This window comes from Lolium rigidum, chromosome 5, assembly GCF_022539505.1.
Source record: "Lolium rigidum isolate FL_2022 chromosome 5, APGP_CSIRO_Lrig_0.1, whole genome shotgun sequence".
Classification (NCBI taxonomy): domain Eukaryota; kingdom Viridiplantae; phylum Streptophyta; class Magnoliopsida; order Poales; family Poaceae; genus Lolium; species Lolium rigidum.
Window position 1 is genome coordinate 95,103,162 of NC_061512.1, and position 16,768 is coordinate 95,119,929.

The 16,768-nt window shown below is 42.2% G+C and overlaps 1 protein-coding gene across 1 annotated transcript; it reads left to right on the top strand.

Moving 5' to 3' along the window:
* The first annotated feature begins 13,769 nt into the window (after window positions 1-13,769).
* Window positions 13,770-16,551, top strand: LOC124653797 (L10-interacting MYB domain-containing protein-like). Its single transcript, XM_047192863.1, has 3 exons — window positions 13,770-13,876; window positions 15,129-15,434; window positions 15,521-16,551. The coding sequence occupies exons 2-3, from the start codon at window positions 15,129-15,131 to the stop codon at window positions 16,037-16,039; spliced, it is 825 nt and encodes a 274-aa protein (XP_047048819.1). The 5' UTR covers window positions 13,770-13,876; the 3' UTR covers window positions 16,040-16,551.
* Window positions 16,552-16,768: the final 217 nt, after the last annotated feature.

A 16,768-nucleotide genomic window follows, 5' to 3' on the forward strand; every position in this document is an offset into this window, starting at 1 on the left:
TTAATGAAGAAATACATAGAGCATGCTAAAATTTGGTTTGCATATTTGGTTTCTCTAAGGTCTAGATAATTTCTAGTTTTGAGTTTGAACAACAAGGAAGACGGTATAGAGTATTATAATGCTTTCAATATGTCTTTTATGTGAGTTTTGCTGTACTAGTTCATCCTTGTGTTTGCCTCAAATAACCTTGCTAGCCTAAACCTTGTATCGAGAGGGAATACTTCTCATGCATCCAAAATACTTGAGCCAACCACTATGCCATTTGTGTCCACCATACCTACCTATACTACATGGTATTTTCCAGCCATTCCAAAGTAAATTGCTTGAGTGCTACCTTTAAAATTCCATCATTCACCTTTGCAATATATAGCTCATGGGACAAATAGCTTAAAAACTATTGTGGTATTGAATATGTAATTATGCACTTTATCTCTTATTAAGTTGCTTGTTGTGCGATAACCATGTTTATCGGGGAACGCCATCAACTCATTGTTGAATTTCATGTGAGTTGCTATGCATGTTCGTCTTGTACTGAAGTAAGGGCGATCTACACTCGAGTTGAATGGTTTGAGCATGCATATTGTGAGAGAAGAACATTGGGCCGCTAACTAAAGCCATGTTCCGTGGTGGAAGTTTCAGTTTTGGACAAACATCCTCAAATCTCTAATGAGAAAAGAATTAATTGTTGTTGAATGCTTAAAGCATTAAAAGAGGAGTCCATTATCACGTTGTCTATGTTGTCCCGGTATGGATGTCTAAGTTGAGAATAATCAAAGCGAGAAATCCAAATGCGAGCTTTCTCCTTAGACCTTTGTACAGGCGGCATAGAGGTACCCCTTTGTGATACTTGGTTAAAGCATATGTATTGCGGTGATAATCCAGGTAGTCCAAGCTAATTAGGACAAGGTGCGAGCACTATTAGTACACTATGCATGAGGCTTGCAACTTATAAGATATAATTTACATGATGCATATGCTTTATTACTACCGTTGACAAAATTGTTTCATGTTTTCAAAATCAAAGCTCTAGCACAAATATAGCAATCGATGCTTTTCCTCTATGAGGACCATTCTCTTTACTTTCAATGTTGAGTCAGTTCACCTATTTCTCTCCACCTCAAGAAGCAAACACTTGTGTGAACTGTGCATTGATTCTTACATACTTGCTTATTGCACTTATTATATTACTCTATGTTGACAATATCCATGAGATATACATGTTACAAGTTGAAAGCAACCGCTGAAACTTAATCTTCTTTTATGTTGCTTCAATACCTTTACTTTGAATTATTGCTTTATGAGTTAACTCTTATGCAAGACTTATTGATGCTTGTCTTGAAGTGCTATTCATGAAAAGTCTTTGCTTTATGATTCACTTGTTTACTCATGTCATACACATTGTTTTGATCGCTGCATTCTCTACATATGCTTTACAAATAGTATGATCAAGTTTATGATGGCATGTCACTCCGGAAATTATCTTTGTTATCGTTTTACTGCTCGGGACGAGCGAGAACTAAGCTTAGGGATGCTGATACGTCTCCAACGTATCGATAATTTCTTGTGTTCCATGCCACATTATTGATGTTATCTACATGTTTTATGCACACTTTATATCATATTCGTGCATTTTACGGAACTAACCTATTAACAAGATGCTGAAGTGCCGATTCTGTTTTTCTGCTGTTTTGGTTTCAGAAATCCTAGTAAAGAAATATTCTCGGAATTGGACGAAATAAAAGCCCGGAGGCCTATTTTCTCACGAAGCTTCCGGAAGTCCGAAGGAGAGACGAAGAGGGCCACGGGGTGGCCAAACCCTAGGGCGGCGCGGCCCCACCCCCGGCCGCGCCGGCCCGTGGTTTGGGCCCCCGTGCCGCCTCTTGACTTGCCCTTCCGCCTACAAATAGCCTCCGTGACGAAACCCCGAGTACCGAGAGCCACGATACGGAAAACATTACTGAGACGCCGTCGCCGCCGATCCCATCTCGGGGGATCCTGGAGATCGCCTCCGGCACCCTGCCGGAGAGGGGATTCATCTCCCGGAGGACTCTACGCCGCCATGGTCGCCTCCGGAGTGATGAGTGAGTAGTCTACCCCTGGACTATGGGTCCATAGCAGTAGCTAGATGGTTGTCTTCTCCCCATTGTGCTATCATTGTCGGATCTTGTGAGCTGCCTATCATGATCAAGATCATCTATATGTAATTCTATATGTTGCGTTTGTTGGGATCCGATGAATAGAGAATACTTGTTATGTTGATTATCAAAGTTATGCTTATGTGTTGTTTATGATCTTGCATGCTCTCCGTTATTAGTAGATGCTCGGCCAAGTAGATGCTTTTAACTCCAAGAGGGAGTACTTATGCTCGATAGTGGGTTCATGCGCATTGACACTGGGACGAGTGATGGAAAGTTCTAAGGTTGTGTTGTGCTTGTTGCCACTAGGGATAAAACATTGATGCTATGTCTAAGGATGTAGTTGTTGATTACATTACGCACCATACTTAATGCAATTGTATGCATTGTTTGCAACTTAATATCGGAGGGGTTCGGATGATAACTCTGAAGGTGGACTTTTTAGGCATAGATGCGGTTGGATGGCGGTCTATGTACTTTGTCGTAATGCCCAATTAAATCTCACTATACTCATCATGATATGTATGTGCATTGTCATGCTCTCTTTATTTGTCAATTGCCCAATCGTAATTTGTTCACCCAACATGCTTGTTCGTCTTATGGGAGAGACACCTCTAGTGAGCTGTGGACCCCGGTCCAATTCTCTTTCTTGAAATACAATCTCTTGCAATACTTGTTTTTATCTTGTTTTCTCGCAAACAATCATCTTCCACACAATACGGTTAATCCTTTGTTACGGCAAGCCGGTGAGATTGACAACCTCATCTGTTTCGTTGGGGCAAAGTAGCTTGGTTGTGTTGTGCGGGTTCCACGTTGGCGCGGAATCTCGGTGTTGCGCCGCACTACATCCCGCCGCCATCAACCTTCAACGTGCTTCTTGGCTCCTCCTGGTTCGATAAACCTTGGTTTCTTTCTGAGGGAAAACTTGCTGCTGTGCGCATCATACCTTCCTCTTGGGGTTGCCCAACGAACGTGTGAAATACACGCCATCAAGGATATCAAGTGTCAAGTTGATGGCGTGTAACTCACACGTTCGTTGGGAACCCCAAGAGGAAGGTATGATGCGCACAGCAGCAAGTTTTCCCTCAGAAAGAAACAAAGGTTTATCGAACCAGGAGGAGCCAAGAAGCACGTTGAAGGTTGATGGCGGCGGGATGTAGTGCGGCGCAACACCGAGATTCCGCGCCAACGTGGAACCTGCACAACACAACCAAAGTACTTTGCCTCAACGAAACAGATGAGGTTGTCAATCTCACCGGCTTGTCGTAACAAAGGATTAACCGTATTGTGTGGAAGATGATTGTTTGCGTAAAGCAAGAAAGAACAAGTATTGCGAGCAGATTTGTATTTCGATATAAAAGAATGGACCGGGGTCCACAGATTCACTAGAGGTGTCTCTCCCATAAGATAAAAGCATGTTGGGTGAACAAATTACGATCGGGCAATTGACAAATAGAGAGAGCATAACATTGCACATACATGTCATGATAAATATAGTGAGATTTAATTGGGCATTACGACAAAGTACATAGACCACTATCCAGCATGCATCTATGCCTAAAAAGTCCACCTTCAGGTTATCGTCCGAACCCCTTCCAGTATTAAGTTGCAAAAGAAACGACAATTGAATTAAGTATGGTGCGTAATGTAATCAATAACTACATCCTCGGACATAGCATCAATGTTTTATCCCTAGTGGCAACAAGACATCCACAACCTTAGAACTTTTCGTCATCGTCCCGCATTCAATGGAGGCATGAACCCACTATCGAGCATAAATACTCCCTCTTGGAGTTAAGAGCAAAAACTTGGCCGAGCCTCTACTAATAACGGAGAGCATGCAAGATCATAAACAACACATAGGTAATAACTTGACAATAAACATAACATAGTATTCTCTATCCATCGGATCCCGACAAACACAACATATAGTATTACAGATAGATGATCTTGATCATGTTAGGCAGCTCACAAGATCCAACAATGAAGCACAATGAGGAGAAGACAACCATCTAGCTACTGCTATGGACCCATAGTCCAGGGGTGAACTACTCACTCATCACTCCGGAGGCGGCCATGGCGGTGAAGAGTCCTCCGGGAGATGAATCCCCTCTCGGCAGGGTGCCGGAGGAGATCTCCAGAATCCCCCGAGATGGGATTGGCGGCGGCGGCGTCTCAGTAAGGTTTTCCGTATCGTGGCTCTCGGTACTGGGGGTTTCGCGATGGAGGCTATAAGTAGGTGGAAGGGCAACGCGGGGGGCCACACGAGGGCCCCACACCATAGGTCGGCGCGGCCAGGGCCTGGGCTGCGCCGCCCTAGTGTGGCGGCGCCTCGTGGCCCCACTTCGACTCCTCTTCGGTCTTCTGGAAGCTTCGTGGCAAAATAGGACCCTGGGCATTGATTTCGTCCAATTCCGAGAATATTTCGTTACTAGGATTTCTGAAACCAAAAACAGCAGAAAACAAGAACCGGCTCTTCGGCATCTTGTTAATAGGTTAGTTCCAGTAAAATGCACGAATATGACATAAAGTGTGCATAAAACATGTAGATATCATCAATAATGTGGCATGGAACATAAGAAATTATCGATACGTCGGAGACGTATCGCATCCCCAAGCTTAGTTTCGCTCGTCCCGGCAGTGTAAAACGATAACAAAGATAATTTCTGAAGTGACATGCCATCATAACCTTGATCATACTATTTGTAAACATATGTAATGAATGCAGCGATCAAAACAATGGTAATGACATGATTAAACAAGTGAATCATAAAGCAAAGACTTTTCATGAATAGTACTTCAAGACAAGCATCAATAAGTCTTGCATAAGAGTTAACTCATAAAGCAATAAATCAAAGTAAAGGTATTGAAGCAACACAAAGGAAGATTAAGTTTCAGCGGTTGCTTTCAACTTATAACATGTATATCTCATGGATAATTGTCAACATAGAGTAATATAACAAGTGCAATATGCAAGTATGTAGGAATCAATGCACAGTTCACACAAGTGTTTGCTTCTTGAGGTGGAGAGAAATAGGTGAACTCGACTCAACATAAAAGTAAAAAGAATGGTCCTTCAAAGAGGAAAGCATCGATTGCTATATTTGTGCTAGAGCTTTTATTTTGAAAACATGAAACAATTTTGTCAACGGTAGTAATAAAGCATATGAGTTATGTAAATTATATCCTACAAGTTGCAAGCCTCATGCACAGTATACTAATAGTGCCCGCACCTTGTCCTAATTAGCTTGGACTACCGGATCATCGCAATACACATGTTTTAACCAAGTGTCACAATGGGGTACCTCCATGCCGCCTGTACAAAGGTCTAAGGAGAAAGCTCGCATTTTGGATTTCTCGCTTTTGATTATTCTCAACTTAGACATCCATACCGGGACAACATGGACAACAGATAATGGACTCCTCTTTAATGCATAAGCATGTGGCAACAATTATTATTCTCATATGAGATTGAGGATATATGTCCAAAACTGAAACTTCCACCATGAATCATGGCTTTAGTTAGCGGCCCAATGTTCTTCTCTAACAATATGTATGCTCCAACCATTAAGGTGGTAGATCTCTCTTACTTCGGACAAGACGGACATGCATAGCAACTCACATGATATTCAACAAAGAATAGTTGATGGCGTCCCAGAAACATGGTTATCGCACAACAAGCAACTTAATAAGAGATAAAGTGCATAAGTACATATTCAATACCACAATAGTTTTTAGGCTATTTGTCCCATGAGCTATATATTGAAAAGGTGAATGATGGAATTTTAAAGGTAGCACTCAAGCAATTTACTTTGGAATGGCGGATAAATACCATGTAGTAGGTAGGTATGGTGGACACAAATGGCATAGTGGTTGGCTCAAGGATTTTGGATGCATGAGAAGTATTCCCTCTCGATACAAGGTTTAGGCTAGCAAGGTTATTTGAAACAAACACAAGGATGAACGGTGCAGCAAAACTCACATAAAAGACATATTGTAAACATTATAAGACTCTACACCGTCTTCCTTGTTGTTCAAAACTCAATACTAGATGTTATCTAGACTTTAGAGAAACCAAATATGCAAACCAAATTAGCAAGCTCTAAGTGTTTCTTCATTAATGGGTGCAAAGTATATGATGCAAGAGCTTAAACATGAGCACAACAATTGCCAAGTATCAAATTATCCAAGACATTTTAGAATTACTACATGTAGCATTTTCCAATTCCAACCATATAACAATTTAATGAAGAAGAAACTTCGCCATGAATACTATGAGTAAAGCCTAAGGACATACTTGTCCATATGCTACAGTGGAGCGTGTCTCTCTCCCATACAAAGGAATTCTAGGATCCATTTTATTCAAACAAAACAAAAACAAAAACAAACCGACGCTCCAAGCAAAGCACATAAGATGTGGCCGAATAAAAATATAGTTTCGGGGAGGAACTCGATAATGTTGTCGATGAAGAAGGGGATGCCTTGGGCATCCCCAAGCTTAGACGCTTGAGTCTTCTTAGAATATGCAGGGGTGAACCACCGGGGCATCCCCAAGCTTAGAGCTTTCACTCTCCTTGATCATATTGTATCATACTCCTCTCTTGATCCTTGAAAACTTCCTCCACACCAAACTCGAAACAACTCATTAGAGGGTTAGTGGACAATAAAAATTAACATGTTCAGAGGTGACACAATCATTCTTAACACTTCGGACATTGCATAAAGCTACTGGACATTAATGGATCAAAGAAATTCATCCACCATAGCAAAAGAGGCAATGCGAAATAAAAGGCAGAATCTGTCAAAACAGAACAGTCCGTAAAGATAGATTTTATTGAGGCACCAGACTTGCTCAAATGAAAATTCCCAAATTGAATTAAAGTTGCGTACATATCTGAGGATCACTCACGTAAATTGGCTTAATTTTCTGAGTTACCTACAGAGAATTAGACCCAGATTCGTGACTGCAAAGAAATCTGTTTCTCGCTAGTAATCCAAATCTAGTATTCACTTTACTATCAAAGACTTTACTTGGCACAACAAAACTCAAAACTAATATAAGGAGAGGTTGCTACAGTAGTAAACAACTTCCAAGACCCAAATATAAAACAAAAATACTGTAGTAAAAACATGGGTTGTCTCCCATAAGCGCTTTTTTTAACGCCTTTCAGCTAGGCGCAGAAAGTGTGTATCAAGTATTATCAAAGGGTGGTGCATCTACAGCGGGGTTTGGAGTTTTCTCAACCAAGCATAGTATATTGGATACATAAGTTTCAGCGTCTCCCTTTTCATTTGTCTTGGGCTTGCTACTCTCATCGAACAAATTTTCGAGAACAAGCCAAGCATAGTTATTTTCTAGTGCATCATTCATAGCTAGGAGTTTACATGGTATTGGTGCTTTGATCTCCCCACCATCATTAATATTATTAGTGTACCTTATTCTATCCATGTCCATTTTTTCAAGGAGACCAACAAAATTAGTATGAGAACCAAGCATATTAAATTTAGCAAAGACCTTTCTAGCCTCTCTTGCTAGACCACCAAATTCTCTAAGAAGGGTTTCTAAAACAAAATCTTTCTTTTCCCCTCTTCCATATCACCGAGTGTAAGAAACATATGTTGGATTATAGGATTGAGATTAACAAATTTAGTTTCCAACATGCGAACTAAAGCAGACAGCGAGCAATTTCATAAGTAGGAGCAAGTTCTACCAAGTGTCTATCTTCAAAATCTTCAATGGTATTAACATGATTGAAAAATTCTTCTATATTGTTTCTCCCAATTATAGACCCGCGTCCTACCGGCATGTTTTTAACGGTAAAATTAAGAGGAAACATAATGCAATAAGTAAAGTAAATACAAGTAACTAAATTTTTTTGGGTTTTTGATATAGCAAACAAGATAGCAAATAAAGTAAAACTAGCAACTAATTTTTTTTGTGTTTTAATATAATGCAGCAAACAAAGTAGTAAATAAAATAAAGCAAGACAAAAACAAAGTAAAGAGATTGGATTGTGGAGACTCCCCTTGCAGCGTGTCTTGATCTCCCCGGCAACGGCGCCAGAAAATGTGCTTGATGGCGTGTAACTCACACGTTTGTTGGGAACCCCAAGAGGAAGGTATGATGCGCACAGCAGCAAGTTTTCCCTCGTGAAAGAAACCAAGGTTTATCGAACCAGGAGGAGCCAAGAAGCACGTTGAAGGTTGATGGCGGCGGGATGTAGTGCGGCGCAACACCGGAGATTCCGGCACCAACGTGGAACCCGCACAACACAACCAAAGTACTTTGCCCCAACGAAACAGAGTGAGGTTGTCAATCTCACCGGCTTGCTGTAACAAAGGATTAACCGTATTGTGTGGAAGATGATTGTTTGCGTAAAACAAGTAAAGAACAAGTATTGCAGACAGATTTGTATTTCAAGTATAAAAGAATGGACCGGGGTCCACAGCTCACTAGAGGTGTCTCTCCCATAAGATAAAAGCGTGTTGGGTGAACAAATTACAGTCGGGCAATTGACAAATAGAGAGAGCATAACAATGCACATACATGTCATGATAAATATAGTGAGATTTAATTGGGCATTACGACAAAGTACATAGACCGCTATCCAAGCATGCATCTATGCCTAAAAAGTCCACCTTCAGAGTTATCGTCCGAACCCCTTCCAGTATTAAGTTGCAAAACAACAGCACAATTGCATTAAGTATGGTGCGTAATGTAATCAATAACTACATCCTCGGACATAGCATCAATGTTTTATCCCTAGTGGCAACAGCACATCCACAACCTTAGAACTTTCCGTCACTCGTCCTGCATTCAATGGAGGCATGAACCCACTATCGAGCATAAATACTCCCTCTTGGAGTTAAGAGCAAAAACTTGGCCAGAGCCTCTACTAATAACGGAGAGCATGCAAGATCATAAACAACACATAGGTAATAACTTGATAATTAATATAACATAGTATTCTCTATCCATCGGATCCCGACAAACACAACATATAGTATTACAGATAGATGATCTTGATCATGTTAGGCAGCTCACAAGATCCAACAATGAAGCACAATGAGGAGAAGACAACCATCTAGCTACTGCTATGGACCCATAGTCCAGGGGTGAACTACTCACTCATCACTCCGAAGGCGACCATGGCGGTGAAGAGTCCTCCGGGAGATGAATCCCCTCTCCGGCAGGGTGCCGGAGGAGATCTCCAGAATCCCCCGAGATGGGATTGGCGGCGGCGGCGTCTCAGTAAGGTTTTCCGTATCGTGGCTCTCGGTACTGGGGGTTTCGCGACGGAGGCTTTAAGCAGGCGGAAGGGCAACGCGGGGGGCCACACGAGGGCCGCACACCATAGGTCGGCGCGGCCAGGGCCTGGGCCGCGCGGGCCTAGTGTGGCGGCGCCTCGTGGCCCCACTTCGACTCCTCTTCGGTCTTCCGGAAGCTTCGTGGCAAAATAGGACCCCGGGCGTTGATTTCGTCCAATTCCGAGAATATTTCGTTACTAGGATTTCTGAAACCAAAAACAGCGTAGAAACAAAGAATCGGCTCTTCGGCATCTTGTTAATAGGTTAGTTCCAGAAAATGCACGAATATGACATAAAGTGTGCATAAAACATGTAGATATCATCAATAATGTGGCATGGAACATAAGAAATTATCGATACGTCGGAGACGTATCACAAGTATGTCTTGAAGATGAAGATGAAGTGAGCCCTCAAGTTACTTCAAGACATCAACATGATGAAGAATGAAGAAATGAAGTGCAAGTTCAAGATGAGCCAACTCGAAGAGTTCATAAGCTTGAAGCTTGCCATGGAGAAATGAAGTGCAAGTTCAAGATGAGCCATCTCGAAGAGATCCTTTGCTTGAGTCTTGCCATCCACATGGTGGTCATGGTTATGTGAAGATGCGCCGAAGAAGAAGCTCTCCCATGGTGGATTATGGGGGAGCAATCCACAAGACTTCGTCAAGCAAGCACAAGCAAGAAAGGCGTTCCATCTTGTTGAGGTCAAGATCGTCGTCATCGAGCTCAAGTGGAATGCGCAAGTATAAGGTTTGCTCTTGATAGGGTTTCTTTCTCACCGGTCTCATAGTGTAGTTGGAGACCGGTTTATAGTTTAGTTGCCGTACTATCAAGAGTGCTCTCGAGTGAGTAACTCGATCGTATCGTTCGGAGAGAGCTCAAACCTTTGCATCCTTGCATCATCTTTCTTGGTTGTTATTTGGACCTTATCCATGTGATGTTTTAGAGCTTGTGCTTATTCTCATGACAAGCTCTAGTTCATCGAAAACGGATTTTGCATAGATCACTTGTTGCATTTTCGAGTTTGGTGATTTTCTCGGTTTCTCATGTTGAGGTATTGCACCTCTAAAAATAATAGAAAATCACCCCCCACTGTTTGTTGGGTAGCTCTTGTCGTCCTCTTTCCAACAAAATTGGTTTCACTTAAATCCGAGTTTCCTAACTCAACTTATTGCATTTTCGAGGTTGGAGGTTTTACCGGTTTGTCTTTTGCTCCTGGCGGAAGTTCCGGCCTCTTCTGGCGGAAGTTCCGCGCATTTGCTCCTCTCAGCAGATCCTCAGCGCCCCTCACGTTGAAGCTCGTCGTTCGCTGGCCGGAAGTTCCGGTGCTGTTGGCCGGAAGTTCCGGACAGCGGAACTTCCGCCCAACTTCCGGGCAAGTTCCGGAAACATCGTTTTTACTCGCAGATAGTTCCAGTATGGTTTTCGCGCTTTTCCGGAAGAAGGCCGGAACTTCCGGTCACCGAAAGTTCCGCCCTAGTTCCGCCCACACTCAGTCCATCAGCTGCTCAGGTGCGAAGGGATCCAGCCGGAACTTCCGGCCCCTGTGGCCGGAACTTCCGGTGTTACTCAGAAACGTGCATAACGGTCAGATCTGGAGCACCTTCTCATATAAATACCTTTCTTCCCCATTGGAACAAGTGACTTCTCTCACTCTCTCTCTCCTCCATTGTTGAACTAGAGAAGCTTGCTCTATCTCTCAATCCCTCCATGATTCTTGCCCCCATTTGAGGGAAAAGAGAGAGGAGATCTAGATCTACATTTCTACCAACCATATCCATCTCTTTGTGAGTGGATCTCTCTAGATCTTGATCTTGGTGTTCTTTGTGATTTCCTTTGTTCTTCCTCTCTTATTCCCCCAATAGCTTTTGTAGCTTTGTTGGAATTTGAGAGAGAAGGACTTGAGCATCTTTGTGGTGTTCTTGCCATTGCATTTGGTGCATCGGTTTGAGTTCTCCACGGTGATTCGTGGTGGTGAAAGCAAGAAGGTTGTTACTCTTGGGTTCTTGGAACCCTAGACGGATTCTAGGCCTTTGTGGCGATTTGTTGGGAGCCTCCAATTAAGTTGTGGATGTGTGCCCCAATCTTTGTGTAAGGCCCGGTTTCCGCCTCGAAGGAAATCCCTTAGTGGAACCGTGACCTAGGCCTTTGTGGCGAGGGTCACCGGAGATTTAGGTGAGGCGCCTTCGTGGCGTTCGGTGTGTGGTGTGAGTACCGCATCTTGGGGTGAGGCCTTTGTGGCGTTGGTGTGCATCGAGCAACCACACCTCAAGGTGAGCCTCTTGTGGCGTTCGGGAGCAATAAGCAACCGCACCTCTCCACCGGAGATTAGCACTCGCAAGAGTGTGAACTCCGGGATAAATCATCGTCTCCCGCGTGCCTCGGTTATCTCTATACCCGAGCTCTTTACTTATGCACTTTACCTTGTGATAGCCATCGTGCTTGAAGTTATATATATCTTGCTATCACATACTTGCTTGTATTGCTTAGCATAAGTTGTTGGTGCACATAGGTGAACTATTGCTTAGCTTAAGTTGTTGGTGCACATAGGTGAACCTTTGCTTAGAATAAGTTGTTGGTGCACATAGGTGAACCATAGTATATAGGCTTTGGGCTTGACAAAGTAAACGCTAGTTTTATTCCGCATTTGTTAAGCCCATCTCGTAAAAGTTTTAAATCGCCTATTCACCCCCCCCCTCTAGGCGACATCCGTGTCCTTTCAGTATCTCTTCCTTGCTATCATATACAGGCAGGTTGACATTACTCAACACCACTTTGAGTGCTATTCCCATGTATGCTATGTGCACAATCAAGATCCCAGTGACTATTTTTGTTCATTTTGAGAAGAGTGGAAGACAATTTTTATGGGCAAATAAGGATGATTTCAAACAAGGAAAATGCCTAGCAAGCTGGGACATGATATGTAAGCCAAAGGATCAAGGGGGCCTGGGTGTTCTTAACTTAAGAACCCAAAACAAAGCCCTACTCATGAAGAATCTTTATAAGTTTTATAACCACCAAGACATTCCATGGGTAAACCTTATTTGGCAAGCTTATTATCACAACAATATTACCCCCCACTTATGCAACAGGAAAGGTTCATTCTGGTGGAAAGACTGTCTCTCTATGGTGGATGACTTCAGAGACTTGACTACATGTTCTGTACATAAAGGAGACTCAATATCTCTGTGGTTTGATAAATGGGATAATAACAGTAAGAAAGAAACCCAATACCCACGACTTCTATCATCTGCTAAGAATGACAGAATAAATGTGTATGAGGCTACTGGATCTGAGGATTTATATGATCTCTTTCATTTACCACTCTCTATTGAAGCTCATCAAGAATTCAGGAGCTTACAGTTGGATCTAAATGGACTATCCAGTTCAGATCTTCATGATGTATGGCATTTCAGAGGAAGTGAAGCTTTTTTCTCCACAAAGAAAGTTTACAGAGCACTTATTGGTAACCATGAAGTGGCCAAGCCAATACTTGATATATGTAAAACATGCAATATTCCGAGACAGAATTTTTTTGCATGGTTGCTCATGAACAACAGACTGAATACTAAGGATCTCATGTGCAGAAAGAATTTCTTTGTGCAATTCAATGACTGCGTTTTATGTGATACTTGTCCAGAGGAAACCCTTATGCACCTTTTCTTTGAATGCTCTTTCAGTCAAAGTTTTTGGTGGGCACTTGGTATTGAGTGGAATACTGATTTTCAGCTCATACATATGATTTCTGATGCATGCCAGAGATACAATATGAGCTTCATCATGGAAATAATTATCTCAGGATGTTGGGCTATTTGGGATCAGAGAAATGGTTTAATATTCAGAGACATTGCTCCATCATTCACTTCATGCTTTTCTTTTTTTAAAGCCATATGTGCTTCTAATCTTCATAGGGCTAGACCCAGTTTGAAGGAAGGTATGACTTCCTGGATTGATACCTTGTAATTGTTAGACTTGTGATCCTCACATCGCCTGTACATTTATTCATTCATTATAATATAAAAATTGACAAGCAGTAGGGCTTTTGCCCTACTGTACCGTGTCAAAAAAAAGGTGTAGTATCACTAGATATTTTCCTCGTATCACTAAATATGTTCTCAGTTCATTGGAGTTGCTAGTTAGAGCTGGAGCAGCTGGCCAAACGGCACGGTTCCAATAAGCTGCTCCGCAGAATCCACGGGAGAGCTGGAGCCTCTTCGCGTGCAGCTGGGCCGTGACTCCGTAGTCCGTACCAACTCCGAGAGCCCAGTATAGCCCGCTCCTCACGATCTAGCGCCGCCGGCGCCGCCGGCGCCGCCGCCTTCCACCGTCCCCGCCGCTGCCCAGGCCTTCATCCACTCTGGTCAACCCGCCGCTACTAAGCCCAGCCCCTCCATCCGCCGCCCGCCTGCAACTCCTCCTCACGGTGAACAGAAGGTATCCCAATTCCAACCACGCTCCTAATTCTCTAGTACCAGAAGAAGAGATCTTCCCCTTCGAATGGCTTCGATTTAAAATGAACGCGCATAGTTGCAGCATAAAGTTACTACCATCTTCAGTGTACTCGATATCTAGTACCCATGTCACCATCGGTAAGGATGTAAACAAAACCAAAGGTTTACTGGTTCGTGTATCTAATGAAGGCTACGCACTAAGTTAGAGTCAATTAAAAGGGACCGGGGAGTATAACCTAGTAAACGAACTCGGGCTACTCAGCTAGTAACATCAACTGATTTGCTTTTCCTGTTTTTTCGTTTCATATGTAGAGTTTTACTTTTTTGTAGGGGAAAAAAGAGAGCTTTATATCATGTTAGAAACAGACTTAAAGTCATTAGAAATGATAGCCATTAGACAGTGAGGAGTAGGAGAAATCAGAAATAAGTTCCATGTATATGTAGGGTTTTACTTGCTTGCAGACTTGCAGTATATTTGGCCTGCGAAAATGCATGAGAGTGGGTTGCCTGAAGTTTCCCTTTGTTGACAGAGATACCAGGTTTTGGTATCAGATCATGAACTTGTTTTTATTCCTACTCGATCTGAACTTGAAAATGAAACCTTCAAACTGTCGTTTGCAGTTGCTGACTTTTACTTTTTTTTATTCAGACCACCCCTGTAATTCTCTAGTACCAGAAGAAGAGACCTTCTCTTTGAATGGTTTCTATTTGAAATGAATGCGCATAGCTGCTGCATAAAGTTACCATCTATTACTCATGTTTACCATAGGTAAGGATGTAACCAAACCCAAGATATACTGGTTCGTGTATCTAAATGAAGGCTAGCCTAGTAAACGAAGTCGGGCTACTAAGCTAGTAACATCAACCTAGTTGCTTTTTCTGTGCTTCATTTCATTTGTAGGGTTTTACTTTTTTAAGGAAAAGAGAGCTTTATATCATATCAGAAACAGAGTTACGGTCACTGGCAATCAGATTTTGGTATCAGATCATGAACTTGAAAACAAAACCCTGGAAGTGTCGTTTGCAGTTGCTGACGTTTACTTTGATTCCAACTGTGCAACTGCGCACAGATTTGAAACGTGGCCTAGCTAGACCTACCCATCTCCTGAAATCTTCTTGTTTATGGTTTGGACGATAATGGGAGTAAACCTGATATGTGTCTGCAGTAGTATATATAGCTAGACATCACTTTCCTTAAGAGGAATATTAGTAGCTAATCCATGTTGTTACTGCAGATGCCAGAAGCTGAGTGGAACGATGAGCACACTACACTTATCTGCGAACTCTTTGTTGAGCAAGTTCGGGCTGGAAATCGACCAAATACTCATATCAATAACACTGGTTACAGCCTAGTTGCACAGAAGTTTGAACAAAGAACACAGTTACTTTATACGAAGACACAACTTAAGAATAAATGGGATAAACTCAAGAGAGATTACATCAACTGGAAGGAATTGCTTGCAAGGGGTGCAGGTTTGGGTTGGAACAACGGAAAAGGAACAATTGCGGCTGACAAGGATTGGTGGAAGAATACATGTACAGTACGTATTACTTGTACTTAGTCACTTGTTTCTTATGAACTATGTTATCAGACGCGAGTCATTTTTTTTCCTTCTTTCCTTCTCAGGAGTTGCCAGGTGCAAAAAAGTTCCGCAGAGCTGGAATAAAAAATGAGAATCATTTGAAAGTTATGTTTGAAGATATTATCAGTAGTGTTGTGGATCATTCTTCACCAGCAGCAGACAGTGTGCCATCTGCTCCTGACAGCACCTTGAATGTTGAGAATCTTGATAGATCCGATAATAATGTGGAAAGTTTCTCAGAAGATAACCATGTCAGTCAACTAGACCATAATGATGTCACTCAGCTCGGCAATAATGATGCCATTCAGCAAAACCATGACCCTCCCTCAATTAGGAGCGATGTGGAAGAGAGTCATGGCACTCAACTAGACCGTCATGGTGACACTCAGCTCGGCAATAATGGTGTCATTCCGCTAAACCATGATCCCCCCTCAATTAGGAACAAAAGAAGACCTATTCATGTTAATACCATGGAGAATAAGATAGGGGAAAGTAAGAGAAACAAGACGGAAACAGCTTTGCTCATGCAAGCTCAGTTGAAGCGTATAGTGGAGTTGGTTTAGGAAGCACAGTCCATTTTTGATAAGTTTTCTTCCCAAGCTGACTCTCCAAGATCTGACATTCAAGATGTTATGACATTGGTTCGTGAATGTGGAGCACGGAGTGGAAGTGATGAATATTTCATTGCGACTGAACTGTTTGTCAATCTAGAGCAGAGGCAAATGTTCTGTACTATGGAAACAGCCGAAGAGCGTCTTGAATGGCTTAGAAGAAAGTACAATGCTAAGTACGGCTAAATGATCCTAGGATTTATTTTCTGTTATATCAAGCGTTTGTTGTCTTCAGCGTTCAAAACTTGTCATCTTCTAGATGCCAACAACTTAACAATTATGTATTAGAACCTGACAACTCTTATCTGTCCACCTGTGGTTGTAAATCCTCATTTCTGTATGTGCAAATGTCCTTTGGTGTTAAATATGCCATACCTTCAGACCGTGTGGCAAATGTAGTCAGCAGTGTCAAACCAATGATACACAATAAGCTATGTTGTACCTTCAAGACAATGGTTTTCTAATACTTCGTCAAGATTAATTATGGTACTTCAGATTGTGTTTACTACCCTGATGACCAAGACGAAGATCCTGATTAGGACATCCATTGTTCTGTGCTATTAGGAGGTTAATGGAGTTATAATTTTTGTTAGTTAAAATTGGAGTATGTAAATCAGACGAAAATGGATGTTATATTCAGAGTTGCCTTTTATTCTTAAACATTTGGGCGAGTGCAGCCTT